This window comes from Natator depressus, chromosome 2 (assembly GCF_965152275.1).
Source record: "Natator depressus isolate rNatDep1 chromosome 2, rNatDep2.hap1, whole genome shotgun sequence".
NCBI lineage: Eukaryota > Metazoa > Chordata > Testudines > Cheloniidae > Natator > Natator depressus.
The window spans coordinates 187616-211481 of NC_134235.1; the positions used below are offsets into that span (position 1 = coordinate 187616).

The window sequence follows — 23866 nt, forward strand, 5'->3', positions numbered from 1 at the left end:
ACTGTCCAGTTTGACCAATGTACATGGCAGAGGGGCATTGCTGGCACATGATGGCATATATCACATTGGTGGATGTGCAGGTGAACGAGCCTCTGATAGTGTGGCTGATGTTATTAGGCCCTGTGATGGTGTCCCCTGAATAGATATGTGGGCACAGTTGGCAGCGGGCTTTGTTGCAAGGATAGGTTCCTGGGTTAGTGGTTCTGTTGTGTGGTATGTGGTTGTTGGTGAGTATTCGCTTCAGGTTGGGGGGCTGTCTGTAGGCAAGGACTGGCCTTTCTCCCAAGATTTGTGAGAGTGTTGGGTCATCCTTCAGGATAGGTTGTAGATCCTTAATAATGCGTTGGAGGGGTTTTAGTTGGGGGCTGAAGGTGACGGCTAGTGGCGTTCTGTTATTTTCTTTGTTAGGCCTGTCCTGTAGTAGGTGACTTCTGGGAACTCTTCTGGCTCTATCAATCTGTTTCTTCACTTCCGCAGGTGGGTATTGTAGTTGTAAGAATGCTTGATAGAGATCTTGTAGGTGTTTGTCTCTGTCTGAGGGGTTGGAGCAAATGCGGTTGTATCGCAGAGCTTGGCTGTAGACGATGGATCGTGTGGTGTGGTCAGGGTGAAAGCTGGAGGCATGTAGGTAGGAATAGTGGTCAGTAGGTTTCCGGTATAGGGTGGTGTTGATGTGACCATCGTTTATTAGCACTGTAGTGTCCAGGAAGTGGATCTCTTGTGTGGAGTGGACCAGGCTGAGGTTGATGGTGGGATGGAAATTGTTGAAATCATGGTGGAATTCCTCAAGGGCTTCTTTTCCATGGGTCCAGATGATGAAGATGTCATCAATATAGCGCAAGTAAAGTAGGGGCGTTAGGGGACGAGAGCTGAGGAAGCGTTGTTCTAAATCAGCCATAAAAATGTTGGCATACTGTGGGGCCATGCGGGTACCCATAGCAGTGCCGCTGATCTGAAGGTATACATTGTCCCCAAATGTAAAATAGTTATGGGTAAGGACAAAGTCACAAAGTCACTAGGTTGCCTCCCTCATTCAGTAAGGGGCCCACACTTTCCTTGGACTTTCTTCTTATTGCTAACATACCTGAAGAAACCCTTCTTGTTACTCTTAACATCTCTTGCTAGCTGCAACTCCAGGTGTGATTTGGCCTTCCTGATTTCACTCCTGCATCCCCGAGCAATTTTTATACTCATCCCTGGTCATTTGTCCAATCTTCCACTTCTTGTAAGCTTCTTTTTTGCGTTCAAGATCAGCAAGGATTTCACTGTTAAGCCAAGCTGGTCGCCTGCCATATTTACTATTCTTTCTACACATCGGGATGGTTTGTCCCTGTAACCTCAATAAGGATTCTTTAAAATACAGCCAGCTCTCTTGGACTCCTTTCCCCCTCATGTTATTCTCCCAGGGGATCCTGCCCATCAGTTCCCTGAGGGAGTCAAAGTCTGCTTTTCTGAAGTCCAGGGTCCATATTCTTCTGCTCTCCTTTCTTCCCTGTGTCAGGATCCCGAACTCGACCATCTCATGGTCACTGCCTCCCAGGTTCTCATCCACTTTATCTTCCCCTACTAATTCTTCCCGGTTTGTAAGCAGCAGGTCAAGAAGAGCTCTGCCCCTAGTTGGTTCCTCCAGCACTTGCACCAGGAAATTGTCCCCTACCCTTTCCAAAAACTTCCTGGATTGTCTGTGCACCGCTGTATTGCTCTCCCAGCAGATATCAGGGTGATTGAAGTCTCCCATGAGAACCAGGGCCTGCGATCTAGTAACTTCTGTGAGTTGCCGGAAGAAAGCCTCGTCCACCTCATCCCCCTGGTCCGGTGGTCTATAGCAGACTCCCACCACGACATCACCCTTGTTGCTCACACTTCTAAACTTAATCCAGAGACACACAGGTTTTTCTGCAGTTTCATACTTGAGCTCTGAGCAGTCATACTGCTCCCTTACATACAGTGCAACTCCCCCACCTTTTCTGCCCTGCCTGTCCTTCCTGAACAGCTTATATCCATCCATGACAGTACTCCAGTCATGCGAGTTATCCCACCAAGTCTCTGTTATTCCAATCACATCATAATTCCTTGACTGTGCCAGGACTTCCAGTTCTCCCTGCTTGTTTCCTAGGCTTCTTGCATTTGTGTACAGGCATTTGAGATAACTCACTGATTGCCCCTCTTTCTCAGTATGAGGCAGGAGCCCTGCCCTCTCGCGCGCTCCTGCTCATGCTTTCTCCTGGTATCCCACTTACCTGAGGGCTTTGGTCTCCTTCCCCCGGTGAACCTAGTTTAAAGCCCTCCTCACTAGGTTAGCCAGCCTGCTTGCGAAGATGCTCTTCCCTCTCTTCGTTAGGTGGAGCCCGTCTCTGCCTAGCACTCCTCCTTCTTGGAACACCATCCCATGGTCAAAGAATCCAAAGCCTTCTCTCTGACACCACCTGCGTAGCCATTCGACTTCCAGAACCAGGAACTGAATGATGGGATGGATCAATAAATAAAGTGCCCTGTTCTGTTCAGTCCCTCTGAAGTATGTGGCACCAGCCACTTGGGAAGATGGGGTAGTTGGACCATTGGTCTGACCCAATGTGGCCATCTTTATGTTCTTAATCACGTTTATAGGTTTTAAATCTAACCAGCTTCTTGTTCCTGCAGATGATTCTGGAAAGGAAGGCAAATAACCGTCAACAGAAACAAATCCAGAGAGAGAACCTTCAACCAAGTCCATCTCAGTTCAAACCATCTCTTCCAAACACCAGCTTTGTGCCTTTATCTACCATCGGGGATCAGAGAGAGCCAAGACCCACTCTTATGAAAAGTGCACATGTGCCTGCAGGGCCTACAGTGCTTTGTGAAGTTTCCAGCCAGAGAGAGGGTTTAGCAGGAACTCTCTGCCAGAGACCTAAAATCAACATGCTTTACAACCCCATAACGCACACCACTGTTCAGAGTATGTACCAACCTCCTGAATTAGAATGTGTTGCACATAATAGCTAAGGACAGGGACATCGAAGCAGGAAGGAGATAGAAACCAATGAAATTTACAGGGGCAATATGAGATGGTGAGTGTAAAAGGGGAAGGGAAGTTGCACCAGGAAGACAGTGCATAGAGAATATCAAGACAAATGAATTTCCAATTGCGGGGGGTGGAATTTTCCCTTCTCGGAATGATTTGTACTGACACTTTTGTGGAGAGGTGCTGGGTGTTGAAATTCCCTACTCAAATATTTGGAACACCAAATGCTCATTCAAGAATCACAAACTTACCAGTAAAGACTCAATGATAATTCTTTTGGCTGTTAAACAATATCTTTCCTTCCCAAAATCCTTTCTTTCTACTATTTCCATTCTCAAAATCACATACCAGTAGAATGTGCCACCAAACTGGCCTGGGACCTATGTGAGAGACTTCCTCTCTCCCTGTGACATACTGCCACAATTACAGTCAAAGCCCCAACAGTATAAGAGAAGGAAAAGCTGGGAAGGCATTCTTTTTAGGGTTCCTGGGTCTTTGGAACTCCTTCCTTTGGGCTGTAACAGCTCATATTTGTTCGCTTTCAGGGGATGATGCAAGGCCTGCCTTTTTGCCATTGCTCATGAGGAGTTGGGTAGACCTGGTAGTGGTAATAGAGGACTCTGGTGAGGATTGTGAACAGACCAAATAATTTTTATTACTTATGTTGTCTCTGGGTTATTTGATCTGGAATAACTAATAGGTCTTAATATATTTTTTAAAGATTGTCAAATGCACCTGGAACATTGAATGGTCCTGCTTTGAGCAGGGGGGTTGGACTAGATGACCACCTGAGGTCCCTTCCAACCCTGATATTCTATGATTTAATGGGCACTCTTTTATTATAGTTTAGTAAAAGGCTAGTTACTGATTTTTTATTAAGGATATACAGAATTTTTCAGTACAAATTATCTTTTTACAGAAGAATTAAAAGAGAGGGTGACAAATACAAAATAAAAGGGAATACAGCAGAGTTAATTGAAGGCATTTCAAGCTAATGTTACATACATATATAATAGAATCATAGAATCATAGAATATCAGGGTTGGAAGGGACCCCAGAAGGTCATCTAGTCCAACCCCCTGCTCGAAGCAGGACCAATTCCCAGTTAAATCATCCCAGCCAGGGCTTTGTCAAGCCTGACCTTAAAAACCTAAGATCTAAGCCAGGGGTAGGCAAACTATGTCCCGGGGGCCACATCCAGCCCTTCAGGTGTTTTAATCTGGCCCTCAAGCTCCTGCCAGGGAGAGGGGTTCGGGGCTTGCCCCACTCTGCCTGTGCTGTGGCTCTGCGCACCTCCCGGAATCAGCGGCATGTTCCCCCTCTGGCTCCTATGCCTAAGGTCAGCCAAGGGGCTCCACAACTCCCATTGGCTGGGAACCATGGCCAATGGGAGCTGCAGGGGTGGCACCTGTGGATGGGACAGCATGCTGAGCTGCCTGGCTGCACCTCTGCGTAGGAGCCGGAGGGGGACATGCCGCTGCTTCCAGGAGCTGCTTGAGGTAAGCGCCGCCTGGAGCAGCACCCTTGGCCCCCTCCCACACCCCAACCCTCTGCCCCAGCCCTGATCCCCTTCCCGCCCTCCAAACCCCTTGGTCCCACCCCAGAGCACCCTCCTGCACCCCCAAACCCCTCATCCCTGAGCCTGCACCCCCAGCTGGAGCCCTCACCCCCCCCCCCGCACCCCTGCCCCAGCCTGGAGCCCTCTCCCACACCCTGAACTCCTCATTTCTGGTCCCATCCTAGAGCCTGCACCCTCAGCCAGAGACCTCAGTCCCTCCCACAGCCCAACCCCCAATTTCATGAGCATTCATGGCCTGCCATGCAATTTTCATACCCAGATGTGGCCCTCGGGTCAAAAAGCATGCCCACCCCTGATCTAAGCTATCATCACTAAGCCGAAGCACAATAATGATAGCCAGTGATTCCTGTGAGGCTGATTTGTCTATTACACTTACAGAGTTAGTGTAGACCAGCCCTATCTAAGTTATGCTAGTTCAGTTACTTAAGTTACTGTAACTGAAGTCGACGCAACTTAGGTTGCCTTACAGCAGTGTCTACATCGCACTGTGTTGACGGGAGACGTTCTCCTGTCAATATAGCTTTTGCTTGTTGGGGAGGTAGAGTACAGACAGACATCACCAGGAGAGTGCTCTGCCATTGACTTAGTGTATCTTCACCAGATCTGCTAAATCTACACTGATGCATTGATTGCAGCAGTGCTGGTTTAGCCAGTAGTGTAGACATGGCCTCAGACCCAACCTGCCAAAGCCTGTTACAGAAGAACAAGCTATCTCATTAAAAACTTTAAAACAAAGAGACTCCCACCCTTTTTCTTTGAGGAGTGTCCCTGTGGGTGCTCCACTTTAGGCGAGTCTGCGCCCCAGCGCTTGTAGTTGGACATTTTTAGTAGCAGTGCCTCGTTGGGTTGCACATGCGCTCTCCCCATCTTGCGCTTCATCTGGCGGTGAATAGCCCTGTGCAGCCAACACCCCCTCAGTTCTTTCTCTACCATGCTCTGCTTGAGATGAAGCACTTAGCAATGCCTCTGTTTTTCTCTCTCTCTAGTTTTAACTTTAGAATACTAGTTAGTTTTGTTTACTTCCTCTTCCCTATTTATTTTTTTCTTAAATTCCTAAAGATAAGAAAAAAAATTAAGTTTCAGTTATTAGAATACCCTCCCTCACAGGAGAAACTCTACTTTGAGGGGCATGACCAGCTCTCTGGGTTTTAAATGTTGCCTCCCTTGCCGCTCCTCAATCCCGGCATCTGACAGGCACGTACAGTGTGTCTGCTGCCTCAGCAAGACACATATTCCTCAGAAGTGCTCCCACTGCCACAGTTTGTAAGCCCATGCCAGGAAGGTGAGAGACCTACAGATAAAACTTCTCATGATGGAGAAGTTGTGCTCCATGTCCTATATAGGATCACAGACCCCTCCTGGACAGTCTCCCATGGCAGCATCTGACAGAGGTTTCCCTCCACCATCTCCGGGGAAGGAGCCCTGTGCCAAAAAGGCAAGAAAGAAGTGGGCTCTGACCTCCCCTCCTTGGGAATCCACCAAAAGCAGCATTCCCTGACTTGTCAGACCCCATCAGTACCGACCTCACCAAAACCATCCAACTATGAGGTAACAGGACCATCCAGTACCAGGTGTACCATGAGCCAAAGACCCTAAGTGAGCTGGCTTGGAAAGAGGCACTAAATGGAAACCTATAGTCCCTGCCTCAGTACCGCCGGAGCCACACAAACATGTGGCAGCAAGCAGCTTGGCAGTGCTACAGTCTATGGCTTCTGCCTCTACAGCGCATAGTGTATGACCCTCTGCACCAACAACTGTGGTAAAGGCATCAGTACTGCTGACAACACCTTCCTTGGTACCGATGCTCTTGGTACCACAGCAATTTCTCCACCACAAGGATCTTCTGATCTCCTCGGCACCGGAATCTCCACTCCTTAGTACCAACCTCACTCCAGCACGCTTGGTACGGAATTAACTTACCACACCAGCCAGATCAGCTGCTTCTTTATCCAGTGGCAAGGATGATGAAATCTACTCCTCCCATCACTCCTTGCCTGTCCACACAGCTACCAGACCAGGTCCACTAGAGCACCACACAAGACTCAAGGCTGGTATAGACATCCATGCTTTTTCCACTACAGTGGCCTTACTGGGGCCTATGGACAGCATAGCGCCAACACTAAGGTTCCCAGTCCACCTAGGGCAAGGGCAAGGGCAAGGGCAAGGCATTCTGCTTCCCCCTCTGTACCTGGACCCTCTGAACCTCCAGAAGAGGCAGTCAAGGAATTAGAGGACACTTCGGATCAGGAAGTTGCACCAACTGCCAATTTTTCATCCTCTTCCTCAAATGAAGCTATCATGCCCCCACCACCCTCACAGATGACTTTAAACAGTTCCACAAAATGTTTAAGAGGATTGCAGATTCCCAGGAGATACCTATGGAAGAAGCGGCGGAGTCCAAACATAAGTTGCTGGACATCCTCCAGACTTCAGCCTCCTCCAAGATTGTCGTCCCTATAAATTAGGCTGTCATGGACCCAGTCAAGACTGCCTGGCAAACCCCAGCAACAATTCAGCACACCTGCAAAAGAGCAGATAAAAATTATGTCCTTTCCAACAGGATGGAATTCCTATTTTCACACCCCACACCAAACTCTGTAGTGGTAGAGGCCGGGAACAAGCAGGGCAGACAACACCATTTCAGATCCACCCATAACACAGACTGGAAGAGGTTGGATCTTTTTGGGTGCAAAGCATACTCTTCAGCGATTCTACAGTTTAGGATCGCAGACTATGAAGCAGTAATGGCCAAATGCAACCACTCAAATTACTCAAAGCTGTCTTGTGGCGCTTTAGAGACTAACATTTATTTGAGCGTAAGCTTTCGTGAGCTACAGCTCACTTCATCGGATGCATTCAGTGGAAAATACAGTGGAGAGGTTTTATATACACAGGGAACATGAAACAATGGGTGTTACCATACACACTGTAACAAGAGTGATCAGGTAAGGTGAGCTATTACCAGCAGGAGAGCGGGGGGAGGGGGGAAAACCTTCTGTAGTGATAATCAAGGTGGGCCATTTCCAGCAGTTGACAAGAACGTTTGAGGAACAGGGGGGGGGGGGGGGAATAAACATGGGAAAATAGTTTCACTTTTGTGTAATGACCCATCCACTCCCAGTCTTTATTCAAGCCAAAGTGAATTGTATCCAGCTTGCAAATTAATTCCAATTCAGCAGTCTCTCATTGGAGTCTGTTTTTGAAGTTTTTTTGGTTGAAAAATTGCTACTTTTAGGTCTGTAATCGAGTGACCAAAGAGAAATTGATGTGTTCTCCGACTGGTTTTTGAATGTTATAATTCTTGACGTCTGATTTGTTTCCATTTAGTCGTTTATGTAGAGACTGTTCAGTTTGGCCAATGTACATGGCAGAGGGCCATTGCTGGCACACGATGGCATATCACACTGGTAGATGTGCACGTGAACAAGCCTCTGATAGTGTGGCTGATGTGATTAGGCCCTATGATGGTGTCCCCTGAATAGATATGTGGACACAGTTGGCAACGGGCTTTGTTGCAAGGATAGGTTCCTGGGTTAGTGGTTCTGGTGTGTGGTTGCTGGTGAGTATTTGCTTCAGGTTGGGGGCCTGTCTGCCAAGATCTGTGAGAGTGATGGGTCGTCCTTCAGGATAGGTTGTAAATCCTTGATGATGCGCAGGAGAGGTTTTAGTTGGGGGCTGAAGGTGATGGCTAGTGGCATTCTATTATTTTCTTTTTTGGGCCTGTCCTGAAGTAGGTAACCTCTGGGTACTCTTCTGGCTCTGTCAATCTGTTTCTTTACTTCAGCAGGCAGGTATTGTAGTTGTAAGAACGCTTGATAGAGATCAAGAATTATAACATTCAAAAACCAGTCGGAGAACACATCAATTTCTCTTTGGTCACTCGATTACAGACCTAAAAGTAGCAATTTTTCAACCAAAAAAACTTCAAAAACAGACTCCAATGAGAGACTGCTGAATTGGAATTAATTTGCAAGCTGGATACAATTCACTTTGGCTTGAATAAAGACTGGGAGTGGATGGGTCATTACACAAAAGTGAATGTATTTTCCCATGTTTATTCTCCCCCCCGCACCCCCACTGTTCCTCAGACATTCTTGTCAACTGCTGGAAATGGCCCACCTTGATTATCACTACAGAAGGTTTTCCCCCTCCCTCCCCCCACTCTCCTGCTGGTAATAGCTCACCTTTCCTGATCACTCTTGTTAGTGTGTATGGTAACACCCATTGTTTCATGTTCTCTGTGTATATAAAACCTCCCCACTGTATTTTCCACTGCATGCATCCAATGAAGTGAGCTGTAGCTCACGAAAGCTTATGCTCAAATAAATTTGTTCGTCTAAGGTGCCACAAGTCATGGGGAGTAGATGGCCAGCCCTCTGTGGAGAAAGAGGTGGTTAGGGACTATTTAGAAAAGCTGGACGTACACAAGTCCATGGGGCTGGACGAGTTGCATCCGAGAGTGCTAAAGGAATTGGCGGATGTGATTGCAGAGCCATTGGCCATTATCTTTGAAAACTCGTGGCGAACGGGGGAAGTCCCGGATGACTGGAAAAAGGCTAATGTAGTGCCAATCTTTAAAAAAGGGAAGAAGGAGGATCCTGGGAACTACAGGCCAGTCAGCCTCACCTCAGTCCCTGGAAAAATCATGGAGCAGGTCCTCAAGGAATCAATCCTGAAGCACTTACACGAGAGTAAAGTGATCAGGAACAGTCAGCATGGATTCACCAAGGGAAGGTCATGCCTGACTAATCTAATCGCCTATGATGAGATTACTGATTCTGTGGATGAAGGGAAAGCAGTGGATGTATTGTTTCTTGACTTTAGCAAAGCTTTTGACACGGTCTCCCACAGTATTCTTGTCAGCAAGTTAAAGTAGTATGGGCTGGATGAATGCACTATAAGGTGGGTAGAAAGTTGGCTAGATTGTTGGGCTCAACGGGTAGTGATCAATGGCTCCATGTCTAGTTGGCAGCCGGTGTCAAGTGGAGTGCCCCAGGGGTCGGTCCTGGGGCCGGTTTTGTTCAATATCTTCATAAATGATCTGGAGGATGGTGTGGATTGCACTCTTAGCAAATTTGCGGATGATACTAAACTGGGAGGAGTGGTAGATACGTTGGAGGGCAGAGATAGGATACAGAGAGACCTAGACAAATTGGAGGATTGGGCCAAAAGAAACCTGATGAGGTTCAATAAGGATAAGTGCAGGGTCCTGCACTTAGGACGGAAGAACCCAATGCACAGCTACAGACTACGGACCGAATGGCTAGGCAGCAGTTCTGTGGAAAAGGACCTAGGGGTGACAGTGAACGAGAAGCTGGATATGAGTCAGCAGTGTGCCCTTGTTGCCAAGAAGGCCAATGGCATTTTGGGATGTATAAGTAGGGGCATAGCGAGCAGATCGAGGGACGTGATCGTTCCCCTCTATTCGACATTGGGGAGGCTTCATCTGGAGTACTGTGTCCAGTTTTGGGCCCCACACTACAAGAAGGATGTGGATAAATTGGAGAGAGTCCAGCGAAGGGCAACAAAAATGATTAGGGGTCTGGAACACATGACTTATGAGGAGAGGCTGAGGGAACTGGGATTGTTTAGTCTTCAGAAGAGAAGAATGAGGGGGGATTTGATAGCTGCTTTCAACTACCTGAAAGGAGGTTCCAAAGAGGATGGCTCTAGACTGTTCTCAGTGGTAGCAGATGACAGAACAAGGAGTAATGGTCTCAAGTTGCCGTGGGGGAGGTTTAGGTTGGATATTAGGAAAAACTTTTTCACTAGGAGGGTGGTGAAACACTGGAATGCGTTACCTAGGGAGGTCGTGGAATCTCCTTCCTTAGAGGTTTTTAAGGTCAGGCTTGACAAAGCCCTGGCTGGGATGATTTAATTGGGGATTGGTCCTGCTTTGAGCAGGGGGTTGGACTAGATGACCTCCTGAGGTCCCTTCCAACCCCGATATTCTAGGATAAGTCCTTTTCTTTTTTGCGGATACAGACTAACATGGCTGCTACTCTGAAACCAGACCACTGAACACTTTCTCAAGGGTTTTTGTAACCTCTACCCCGAAATACGAGCCCCTACTCCACCATGGGCACTGCTCTACAGTCACCTCAAGTAGAGCACCCATAGAGACATGCCTTGAAGAAGAAGAAGAAAAGGTTTACTCACCCTATGCAGTAACTGAGGTTCTTTGAGATGGTTGTCATTGTGGGTGCTCCACTACCCTCCCTCTACTTCAGAATTTTCATGTTAGAGACTGTGCAGTAGAGAAGGAACTGAGGGTTGCAAAGTAGTATGTAACCACCAGAAGTGGCATGAGATGGGGACAGCACATGTGCAACCCAACTAGGCACTGATACTAAAAATCTCCGATTACAGGCACAGGCTCACCTAAAGGGGAGCACCCACAGGAACAACAATCTCGAAGAACTTCAGTTACTGAAGGTGAGTAACCTTCTCTTTCCCATGCAACCCCTTTCTTGATTCCTCTCTCTGTATTCACTCACTTTGTCTCTACCTGTTTGCTTCTTCACTATTCTTGTTCTGGCTCTGTGTGTTCCTTTTTCTTCCCCTCCCTTTGTTTCTTCCACCTTTGCTCTTTCCCTCCCTGTAGGAGAGAAGGTATGAGATGCACCTCTTCCACCTCCCTCCCCCACTTATTATCTTCTCTTCTGTTTCTCTATGAGGTTCTTTTTCTTTGTCATTTCATCCTTTCTAACCTTGCTCTAACTTTACCATCTGTGTTTCATCCTTCTCACTCTAATTCTCCCTCCTTTCTATGTATCACATTGTGACTGGGGTCCTAGTGCAGAGCTAAGTATGGTCACTCAATTAGGGTGCACTGCAAAAAAAAAAAAAAAGGGAGCAGACAAACCCCAAAAATTATGACAAAGCTGGTGGATATTCCAATACTCAGATTTACCAAGCTAGCATAAAACAGCTTCTTTATTACCTTACTGGTTACTCAATTAGTTTACAATTCATTTAAATGATAGGATGTTCTTTTGACCTCTGAATTACCAGAATGTAGCATAGACAGACTGTTGATTACATTGTCAACCCTACTCATACATATGTAAATACACAAAACACAAACATTATCTCCCCACATGTCTTGAGGGTTATTTATTTTGCAGGATGTTTAACCCTTTTTAGCCATGCATCACACACGTGTTCTTTCTTCCTGCAGATAGCCTGGGTTCTGTTGTAATGGCCAGGAACCATTCAGCACCGCTCCCTCAGCATCAGAGAGCATCCTCCATCAATAGGAAACTTGGGAGACAGATCACATGGGTGAATATGAGTGCTCAGCCACCTGCAACAAGCATACAGAATCCCTATAATGTGAGTAGCATCACACAAAACCAGTCTTACAAACTGTTTGCAGGGATCTAAGTTGCTGTGGGGGGAAATGAGTTTTTACTTGCCTTCCACTCTGGTGCCATTTCCAAGGGGAAGTCAAGTTGGTCTGTGAGTTGCTCAGTTAGAAAGGCTGAAAGGCTTCTTGTGACTGAGGTAAGTGCTGCAAGACATATGGAGAGTCTTTCATCAGAGAGTTCCCACAGTCTGCACAGTGTGGGTAATAATCCCAGTGTGCCCACACAGAAGATTGATGTTTCCTTTGCCAGGGACACTGAAGAGAAGGCTGGCTATAGAGTTTTTGCTAGCATGAGTAAGAACTGGATGCCCCACAAAGGCTTTTTCATCCCTAAGATCCAATGTTTTTACATCAGATTTTGAAGCAGTGACTAATAGTGACATCACAAGAATTAGATGTGAAGTAACAGCAGTTCTTCTAGTGTCCATGAGTGTATTCCTCTTGAGGAGGAGGAGAATAGTCATTGTTTCACACCATTAGAAGGCAGCTTTGTGATTTTCCGTCCTTTTGTGCATGTAGAGTCCTGTTGGTGACTAAAATGATCTGCCACAAGGTAGGCAGAGGTGATGTTTCTGCTGGTGAATTAGATACCAAGTGCTAGTTAACACGATGTATTTTTGGAACATGTATATGTCCAACACCTGTGCATGTGCTCATTGTCAAAGCTAGGAGAGAGTTTGAACAGAAGCAACCGTTTCTGAAGGGTTAACCCCTGCATATTCCCTTGCACTGGTACAGAAAGGGTTATCCATCCTGAGAAAAATGTAAATGGAGGTGATCACCCCAGATGTAAAAACCACAGATGTACTCTTAATAAATCCTGCCTGGCAAGAAATTCCACTTGTTCTGTGATGGTAGCAAGAGAAGAGCTTTTTCTTCAGAATACTGATCCTCCTCTCCCAGCCCCAGGGGCTGCCAGACACTGCTGCTCAGCCCTGTCACTGATATCTTTCTCCTTCAGGATCAGAAAGTGCCAGAAGGTCCTGACTCTCAAGGTCAGTCTGTATCCAACCTGAGATCATTTTCACTATCCAGTCAGGCACAGAAAGCTGCTATCCACAGTCACCTGACCAGGAAGGACTCTCCCATGATGGTTGTGGTGACAGCAGCCAGTACCAGATTAGTAAGTATGGGCATTTTCCTTTCCCCATTTCAAGTGACTGATTGGAGCTGCACAGAGTATCTACAGCTGTATGCCTTTCCCATCAAACTCTTTTCTGGTGGGATCATAGTCTGTGTCTCTTCATATCTTGTCTGATCCCCATTGTCTTCTCCCTCTCGGGGTGCAGGCTGAGCCCACATCTCCTTTACAATCTTCTCTCCTTCACCTTCTGGACAGTCCTGCCCTATGCCCCTTCTCCTTCACGTTCTGGGATTTGCCCTACTCCTCTGCATAGCCAGGATCTGTCCCACTCCCCAGACCATTCCATTTCCACACCCCTTGTTTCTGTATGAGGAGTTGATTTAGGGTGCCTGAGCTGTTTTGACTTTTCTTTCTCACACAGAATCCAAGGAACCCACAGTTTCCCAGCAGGGATGCTCACCCTCTTCTGAAGTCCAGTAAAAAGATGTTCCAGGTCACAGCAAATATGGGAGCTGCTGGAGATCCCAAGGCATCGATGGGCAGTTACTCCCAGTCCTATGGGACCATCTGTAAATCTGCACTCCAGAATCTTCCAATATCAAATTCCTGCCAACAGGCACCAGCATTGAATATGCACCAGCACTGACCAAATGGAGTACAGCCCAATCCACCCAGCGACAGGCCCTGTAGGGAACAAACAGCTGGCGTACAACCCCACTCCCAGACATTTGGCAGGACCCCAAATGCTAGAGAAGTACTGCCTGCACTCACCATATGGGGCACAGTGCCACTTTCTCAGAGCAAGATAGCAAGAATGGTCTGGCATTCTGATCCATTTAACTTCAAGCCTGTGCAAAGACACAAGGTAGGCAGGGGATGCAGCACCATTTGTTTCCATACAATGCTGTAGGCACAGTTTATCTTTATATACTTTTCCGCATATTCAGTATCGCTGATAGCTACAGAAAGCTGCTTTATTCTGCTGCTGGCTTGTGTTGTTAGATATATCCAGGCTGATTTGTCCATTTCTATTGGCCTCAATCGGTTTGTGTTCACTGAATCCAAACTTTGGAGAGGAGCAGGTAACTAAGACTAGATCATTCTCTGAAGCCCAGGAAGAATGAATTTACCATGGATATCTTGAACTCCCTTCTCTTTATGTTCCCAGTAGTTCCCATATCCTTTTGGGGTACAAAATCAGTTATTAACATTCTCTCATTCCAATAAAGTAGTTCCTTTTCTTTTATGTATTTTTCTCCAGTGTATTTAATACTATAACTACCGTGTGTCGATATACTCTTGTATGTATTGTAATAATAAACTGCTTATATTTCACTGAGGGAAGTACCTTCTTTTCACAGCATGTTGTCTGCTGTGTAAGAGAGAATCACTAGGGAAGTGCTTCTTTGTCTAATGGCCTGACACTGATTATACATTCACTTCTCTCCCAGAATTCAGCACTCCATGAGATGCCTTTGCTGAATCATAAAGTTGTTATGGAACAGTTGCCCTATCATAATTAAGGCTAAAGCTAACTTCCCACTTTAACAGCGGTCTTTCCAACGCATTCCCCTCTCAACTTCCCCCAAAAGAAGCCACTGTCCCTGAAGTTTCACAAACCACATCTCATTGCAGGGTAGTGTTTTTCCAATCAGAAAAACAATATTCAAATTATTGTGTTTTAAATATATTCCTGTTACCAACTCTGAAAATTTTCCAAGCTCTTGTTAGCCCATCGTATCTCCAGCTTTGTTTGTAAATTCAAAATATAGTTTATCTATCTGGCTTTTCTCAGAAGTGACTTATTGTTTTGGGGGAATTACAGTGATACGTAGTTTAAGGAGCTGGTGATGGGGTGTACATATCCCACACTAAGGTAGGAAAGGAATGGGTTAACTAAGGACTTAGGTTAGGGTTATAAAGAGAAGATAAAAGATGGCTGGGGAGGGCATCAAGAGGGAAAGGAAATGCTGACTGATGCTCTGCCTGCAGCTCAAGGCAGGCTTTGTACAGTTACATGGGGGCTGCCTCTTACCAAAGCCCATGGCCTCCTGCAGCCCTCTAGCCACTCCTGGCTCACCAGGGGTGCCATTTCAGATTTTGGGGGCTTGGGGGAAACTTTAACCATGTTCCAGAGACTACTTAAGCGCCTGAAAACTAGGGATTTTGTTTGGTTGGGTTGTTTTTTTTTTTTGGCGGGGGGGGAGGAGGGGTTTGCAGGTAACTTGAGAATTAGCTGACAGGAGCACAGTATCCAATTCCTATATAAAGAAAGAAAAAATACATATAAATTAAAACCATATTTTAATTTATATGTAAATTTAGAACAATCAGGAGATAATACAGCAAGATATTCCCAATCCCAAGCCTTGAGGTATCAGTTCTAGAACTTTAACAGAGATATCAGAAACACAAGTTTGATACTTTGTACACTATCTTCAGTAGAGATAAATAAAATCTGCTTACTTTCTCTAACAGATGCATTCTATGTTACTGCCATTATCTACTCTATTTTAGTAGATTGTTTTTCACTCCACTAAAAATGTATTCGCTTAATTTTAATATATGTGATGGGGGAGTCTGAGAGACAGCATGCTGTCACTTTAAGCACAGCACTCACTAGTCTGAAGGCTTGTTCAGACAGCAGCAGCTGCTAGCAGCTCCCACTCCTGACCTAGAAGCAGCAGCAGACTCCTGTTCCCCCACCCCAGTTCAGCAGAGACTGGGTACACAGGCAGGGGGGAGGGGGGACACCCTGACAGCCCTCCTCTCCCGCACTGCACAGTAGACAGGAGGTTCCCAGGACCAGCTTGGCCAGAGGCAGCTCCAAAGCAGAGGGCAATGGCTGCAGACAGCAGCAGAGCGGAAAGGAGGAATACCCTGCTTCAGAGGCACCCCACCCTTTGAACAGCACCCCTGGGAAGTCGCCCAGCCTGCCCACCCCTAAGCCTGGCCCTGTTTTCTTTCCCTTTAGATATTGGAATATTTTACTGGGAATAAATTCCCTGCTTTTGATAGTGCTTCCAGTAATGTTAAAATATGTTCAAATCTTTTTTTGGTGGAAAAGAAAAATAGGTGTAGTTCAAAGGCCCTTTGAAAGAAAGAGAGAGCTTCTACAGTCATATGTACTTCTTTGGGTGTCCCTGAGGACTGTAACCAGGATGCCCTTTGCATGGTAACAGCCATGGCCCTGGAACGGGCTGCTGTGTCAGAGGAGTCACGGACTGGTTGGAGTAAAGTTCTGGCTACCAATTGTTCCTCTGAAATGACAGATTTTAAGTCAACTCTTATTTCCTGGGGGGGCTTTTCATAGAAGGGTGATACTCTGCCACAGATCAGGTAGTCATATTTAGCAAGAAGATAAGAATGGCCATACTGGGTCAGACCAAAGGTCTATCTATCCCAGTATTCTGTCTTCTGACAGTGACCAATGCCACATGCCCCAGAGGGAACGAACAGAACAGGTAATCAAGTCATCCATCCCGTGTCGCCCATTCCCAGCTTCTGGCAAACAGAGGCTAGGGACACCATCCCTGTCCATCCTGGCTAATAGCCATTGATGGACCTATCCTCCATGAACTTATTAGTTCTTTTATGAACCCTGTTATAGTCCTGGCCTTCACAACATCCTCTGGCAAGGAGTTCCACAGGTTGACTGTGTGAAAAAATATGTCCTTTGGTTTGTTTTAAATCTGCTGCCTATTCATTTCATTGGGTGACCCCTAGTTCTTGTGTTATGAGAAGGAGTAAATAACACTTCCTTATTTACTTTCTCCACACCAGTCATGATTTTAATAGACCTCTATCATATACCCCCTTAGTCGTCTCTTTTCCAAGCTGAAAAGGCCCAGTCTTACTAATATTTCCCCATATGGCAGCCGTTCCATACCCCTAATAATTTTTGTTGCCCTTTTCTGAAGGGCATCAAAATATATCTTTTTTGAGATGGGGCAACCACATCCGCACACAGTATTTGAGATGTGGGTGTACCATGGATTTATATAGAGGCAATATGATATTTTCTGTCTTATTATCTATTCCTTTCTTAATGATTCCTAACATTCTGTTCACTTTTTTGGCTGCCCCTGCACATCGAGTGGATGTTTTCAGAGAACTATCCACAATGACTCCAAGATCTCTTTCTTCAGTAGTAACAGCGGATTTAGATCCCATCATTTTATATGTATAGATGGGTGTAATAGAGCCTGACTCACCCAGCAGCGCCTCCTGTTGGTTGTCCTTGGGAATTGCTCATCAGCCTCTGGAGCGCCCTCTGCCGATCCACCTTACCACCAGCCCCAGTCCCTCCCAGGACCCAGTGCCTCCTCCCACAGGGGTGCTGTCCCCTGGCAGTAAACCCCAACAATCCCTGAGGGTCTCCCCTCCCTGCGGAACCCCCACCTCACCTCAGTCTTGGCTACTGCTAGTCATCGCTTAGCCCTGCTCCCCAGGGCAGACTGCAGCATATCAGCCACTCATCACAGGCAAGGGGGTTTGGACCCGCTGCCTCTGTCTACCTGTAGGCTGCCCCCTTGCAACCCCAGTACCTAATAGGCCCTAATCTACACCTCACAGTCTTGGGGGTTCCAGGCCAGAGCTCCCCAGGCCTTTCCCCCTCTGCCCTGCCCCCAAGCTAGGTATTCCCTCAGGTTCCCCACAGCCAGGCCCTTCCCTCTCTGAACACAGAGAGAGACTAGCTAAGCTTCAGCCTAGCAGCCCCTTTATAGGCCCAGCTGTGGCCTGATTGGGGCATGGCCCAGCTGCGGCCATTTCCCCAATCAGCCTAGCTTCTCTTGCCCTCAGCCCTGGCTCTCTCCCAGGGCTGGCTTTTAAGCCCCACAGGGCAAGAGCAGGTAACCACCCCGCTACATTGGGATTATGCTTTCCAGTGTGCATTACTTTGCATTTATCAACATTGAATTTCATCTGCCATTTTGTTGCCCAGTCATCCCGTTTTGAGAGATACTTTGCTCTTTGCAGTCTGCCTGGGACTTAACTATCTTGAGTAGTTTTGTATCATCTGCAAATGTTGCCACCTCACTGTTTACCCCTTTTTCCAGATCATTTATGAATATGTTGAATAGGCCTGGTCTCAGTACAGATCCCTGGGGGACACCACTATTTACCACTCTCCATTCTGAAAACTGACCATTTATTCCTACCCTTTGTTTCCTGTCTTTTAACCAGTTACCAATCCATGAGAGGACCTTCCCTCTTATCCCATGACAGCTTACTTTGCTTAAGAGCCTTTGGTGAGGGACCTTGTCAAAGGCCTTCTGAAAATCTAAGTACACTATATCCACTGGATCCCCCTTGTCCACATACTTGTTGACCTCCCTCAAAGAATTCTAGTAGATTGGTGAGGCATGATTTCCCTTAACAAAAACCATGTTGACTTTTCCCTAACAAATTGTGTTCATCTATGTGTCTGGCAATTTTGTTCTTTACTATAGTTTCAACCAGTTTGCCTGGTACTGAAGTCAGGCTTACTGACGTGTAATTGCTGGGATCACCTCTGGAGCCTTTTTTAAAAATGGGCGTCACATTAGCTATCCTCCACTCATCTGGCACATAAGCTGATTTAAATGATAGGTTACAGACTACAGTTAGTAGTTCTGCAGTTTCACATTTAAGTTCCTTCAGAACTCTTGGGTGAATACCATCTGGTCATGGTGACTTATTACTGTTTAGTTTGTCAATTTGTTCCAAAACCTCCTCTAATGACAACCTCATTCTGGGACAGTGCCTCAGATTTGTCACCTAAAAAGAATGGTTCAGGTTTGGGAATCTTGCTCACATCCTCAGCCATGAAAACCGATGCAAAGAATTCATTTAGTTTCTCCGCAATGGCCTTATCATCCTTGAGTGCTCCTTTAGCATCTCGATCGTCCAGTGGCCCCACTGGTTGTTTAGCAGGCTTCTCGCTTCTGATGTACTTAAAAGGAATTTTGCTATTACTTTTTGAGTCTTTAGCTAGCTGTTCTTCAAATTCTTTTTTGGCCTTCCTAATTATATTTTTACACTTTATTTGCCAGCGTTTAGGCTCCTTTCTTTTTTCCTCACTAGGATTTAACTTCCATTTTCTAAAGGATGCCTTTTTGCCTCTCACTGCTTCTTTTACTTTGTTGTTGAGCCACGGTGGCACATTTTTGGTTCTCTTACTATGTTTTTTAATTTGGGGTATATATGTAAGTTGAGCCTCTATTATGGTATCTTTAAACATTTTCCATGCAGCTTGCAGGGATTTCACTTTCTGCGCTGTACCTTTTAATTTCTGTTTCACTAACTTCCTCGTTTTTATGTAATCCCCCTTTCTGAACTTAAATGCTATGGTGTTGGGCTGCTGTGGTGTTGCCACTGCCACAAGGATGTTAAATTTAATTTTATTATGGTCACTATTACCAAGCGGTCCAGCTATATTCACCTCTTGGACCAGATCCTGTGCTCCACTTGGGACTAAATCAAGAATTGCCTCTCCTCTTGTGGGTTCCAGGGCTAGCTACTCCAAGAAGCAGTCATTTAAGGTGTCAAGAAACTTTATCTCTGCATCCTGTCCTGTGGTGACATGTACCCAGTAAATATGGAGATAGCTGAAATCCCCCATTATTATTGAGTTTTTTATTTTAATAGCCTCTCTAATCTCCCTGAGCATTTCACAGGTGGTCGGTAATATATCCCTACTGCTACATTCTTATTATTAGAGCATGGAATTACCATCCATAGAGATTCTATGGTACAGTTTAGTTTGTTTAAGATTTTTACTTCATTTGATTAGGGGGCTGGAGCACATGACTTGTGAGGAGAGGCTGAGGGAACTGGCATTATTTAGTCTGCAGAAGAGAAGAATGAGGGGGGATTTGATAGCTGCTTTCAACTACCTGAAAGGGGGTTCCAAAGAGGATGGATCTAGACTGTTTTCAGTGGTACCAGATGACAGAACAAGGAGTAATGGTCTCAAGTTGCCGTAGGGGAGGTTTAGGTTGGATATTAGGAAAAATGTTTTCACTGAGAGGGTGGTGAAGCACTGGAATGGGTTACCTAAGGAGGTGGTGGAATCTCCTTCCTTAGAGGTTTTTAAGGTCAGGCTTGACAAAGCCCTGCCTGGGATGATTTAGTTGGGGATTGGTCCTGCTCTGAGCAGGGGGTTGGACTAGTTGACCTCCTGAGGTGCCTTCCAACCCTGATACTCCATGATTCTACGCTTTCTTTCACATACAGTGTCACTACCCCACCAGCATGACCTGTTCTGTCCTTCCAATACATTTTGTACCCTGGTATTATTGTGTCCCATTGATTATCCTCATTTCACCAAGTTTCTGTGATGCCTATTATATCAATATCCTCATTTAATACCAGGCAGTCTAGTTCACCCATCTTATTATTTAGCCTTCTAGCATTGGCATATAAGCACTTTAAAAACTTCTCACTTTTTAGCTGTCTGCCATTATATGATATAATTGAATGGGACTTTTTTTCATTTGACTGTTTTTCATCAGATCCTACCTGTTGCTGGCACAGAGTGCCTGAGGCAAGCAACAGCAGGGGTTCATTGCCCGGTATGCGTCACCGAATAATCACAACGGGGTGGAGAAGTAGAAAAGTTTATTTGGAATTCCAAAGAAAGGTACAGGGAGAGAAATCTCAAATCCTGCACACCAGAGCAGGTCATTACACACACTTTTATATTCTTTAATGCTACTGCACTACACATCAGCCAATCAAAGCTTTGCACATATACTTTGCCTTCCTTATATGGGTTACAATAATGTTTATTTCCTGCAACCTCTAACAAGCATTCCTAGCAACTTAAACAACCAGCACATCCCACCTGGCCTTGAAGCTGTCTCCTCCTGTTATCTTAACTTGGCGTCAGCAAACCCTACACTATGGAACATTATCTGTGGCTGCAACATTATTTTAAAAGAAAAAGAGCTAATTCAGGCCAGCCAGGCCTAAGTTCCATTAAGGGGGGGGGGGGTTGAAAAGAAGCCCCTGAGCCTAGAGCAGGGAGACTTCCTCGACCCTCATGGTATTCCATCCCATTGACTTAACTAGTGGCCATGCCCTGGGGCCCCAACATACCTGTATTTTATCTTCCATCCTCTCCTCCTTACTAGGACATAGAGAATCTCCATTAATAGATCCTCCCCTAAGGGATGTCTCTGTCCAAACCACGTGCTCCTCCGCACCTGTCGACTTTCCCCCAGCCCTTAGTTTAAAAACTGCTCAACGTCCTTTTTAATTTTAAATGCCCGCAGTCTGGTTCCGTTTTGGTTTAGGTGGAGCCCATCCTTCCTGAATAGGCGCCTCCTTTCCCAAAAGTTTCCCCAGTTCCTAATAAATCGAAACCCCTCCTCCCTATACCATTATCTTATCCAGGCATTGAGACTCTGCAGCTCTGCCTAACTGTCCCCGCGCGTGGAACTGGAAGCATCTCAGAGAATGCTACCATGGAGGTCCTGGACTTCAATCTCTTACCTAGCAGCCTAAACTTGGCCTCCAGGACCTCTCTCCTATCCTTCTCTATGTCACTGGTACCTACATATACCACGACCACCGGCTTCTCCCCAGCACTACACATAAGTCTATCTAGATGTCTCGAGAGATCCACAACCTTCGCACCAGGCAAGCAAGTCACCATGCGGTTCTCCCAGTCATCGCAAACCCAGTTATCTATGTTTCTAATGATCAAATCGCCCATTACTAATACCTGTCTCTTCCTAACAACTGGAGTTCCCTCCACTGGAGAGGTATTCTCAGGGTGAGAGGATACCACATCATCTGGAAGGAGGGTCCCAACTATGGGATCATTTCCCCCCGTCCACAAGGCTTGTTACTCTGTCAAAGGACCCCTCCTATGTACCTCTCTGCCTCCCTTAGCTCCTCCAGTTCAGCCACTCTGGTCTCCAAAGCCCGTACATGGTCTCTTGAGGGCCAGGAGCTCCTTGCACCGAATACACACATATGCCACCTGCCCATAGGGCAGGTAATCATACATGCTGCATTGGGTGCAATAAACTGGATAGACCCTACTCTGTTGCTGGACTTCTGCTTGCATTATCTTTTTACTCCTGAAGCTTGTACCTTTGTTGTTGTTTTGTTTTCATCAGGTTTTCTTAAGTTTAAAGAAGTTTAAGGAATGTTAAGTGTATCTAGCCCCCTCACACACTCTCCCCCTGTAAACTCCCTCACAAAACTCCCGTTAGCCTCTCCTGTTCACTCCCTTCCCACCAAACCTTTTGTGTGGGTTGTTAATTGGTATTTAATAAAAACATACTCTCTGAAAGATAACCAATCTTTATTTGTCTCCTACACATGTTGATTGCTGCTGGAATTAATTCAAAGTGGCAATTTGATCATTTGCTGAGTACAAATCACGGTCAGTAACCATCAAAATTTTCATGCAAGGCAGCCAGTTAACAAAGCATGGCAGACTGCTGGATAGAAAGACACATTACTGGAGCTCATTGTCAAAATGGTGCTTCAAAGCCTCCCCGATTCAAATAGCCCCCCATTGTGCCCCTCTAGTAGCCCTGGTATCTGGCTGCTCAAAATCAGCTGCCAGGCAATCCTCTACCATGCTCTACCCCAGGGGAAACTTTTCACCCTTAGCATTGCAAATGTTATGGAGTGCAGGGCAGGCTGCTATGACCATGGGAATATTTTCCTCATTTAGGTCTAACTTGCCATAAAGGTAGTGCCAATGTGCTTTTAATCTGCCAAAGGCACATTCTACACCTGCTCAGCCTGTTGTTGATGTGCTCCTTGCTACTGTCCAGGTTTGTCATGTGAGGCTTCATGAGCCATGGGAATAAAGCGTACGCTGGGTCTCCAAGGATCACAGAGCATTTCAACATCCCCCACTGGAATCTTCTGATCTGGAAAGAAAGTCCCTGCTTGCAGCTTTCTGTACAGGCTAATGTTCCTGAAGATGCATGCATTGTGCACCTTCCCGGATCACCCTGTGTTGATGTCAGTGAAACTGCCATGGTGCTCCACAAGCGCCTGCAATACCAAAAAGAAATACCCCTTTCTATTGATGTACTCCATCGCAAGATGGTCCAGGGCCAAAATGGTATATGTGTGCCATCTATCGCCCTGCCTCAGTTAGGGAATCCGATTGCCACAAAGCCATCCACTACTTCACGCACATTTCTAAAAGTCACAGTCCTTCATAGCAGGATATGATTAATGGCTCTGCACAGTTGCGTTAACACAGACCCAGCAGTGGACTTCCCAACACCAAACTGATTCACAACTGACCAGTAGCAGTTTGGAGTTGCTAGCTTCCATACAGTGATCGCCACACACTTCTCCACCGAGAGGGCAGCTCATTTTGGTGTCCTTTTGCTGCAGTACTAGGGTGAGTGCCACATAGATTTCCAGGAAGGTGGCTTTCCGCATCCAAAAGTCCTGCGGCCACCGCTCGTTATCCCAGACCTACATAACGATGCAATCCCAGCACTCAGTGCTTGTTTCCCAAGTCCAAAAGCAATGGTATACCTTGTGCAGCTGCTCTGTTAATGCCAAAAGTAATCTGGTGTTGTTTCTTTCCATGGCACACAGCAGGGCAGGCACCTCTGATTCCTTTTCAGATTGGGTGCTAATGATATACTGCATGACCAGCCGTAATGTGTTCATAACAGTGACCACAAAAGTAGAGAGCAGTGCAGGATCCGTCCTTTCAGACAGCGATGGTGAGCACACATAAACAGGGGTAGTTGAAAAATGCCGCAAAATGCAATTGGAAGCCTGTGGAATGATGGGAGAGGAAAAATGCATCATGGGACATTGAGCCCATACCCAGGATGCACTGTGATCCATTCCGCCTTC

General features: G+C 46.1%; 1 protein-coding gene across 5 annotated transcripts in view; it reads left to right on the forward strand.

Moving 5' to 3' along the window:
* MAPK15 (mitogen-activated protein kinase 15) overlaps positions 1-14656 on the forward strand; it is a 65992-nt gene extending 51336 nt beyond the window's left edge. For 2 of the 5 annotated variants that reach the window (XM_074943600.1, XM_074943601.1), the window contains 5 exons: positions 2641-2935; positions 10950-11015; positions 11761-11915; positions 12911-13072; positions 13455-14654. In XM_074943600.1, coding sequence (XP_074799701.1) covers positions 2641-2935; positions 10950-11015; positions 11761-11915; positions 12911-13072; positions 13455-13679 — 903 coding nt within the window. In that variant the 3' untranslated portion in view covers positions 13680-14654. Of the gene's footprint in view, positions 1-2640; positions 2936-10949; positions 11016-11760; positions 11916-12910; positions 13073-13454 lie in introns of all 5 variants that reach the window. The other 3 variants (XM_074943598.1, XM_074943597.1, XM_074943599.1) reach the window with 3 other exon arrangements.
* The last annotated feature ends 9210 nt before the right edge of the window (positions 14657-23866 follow it).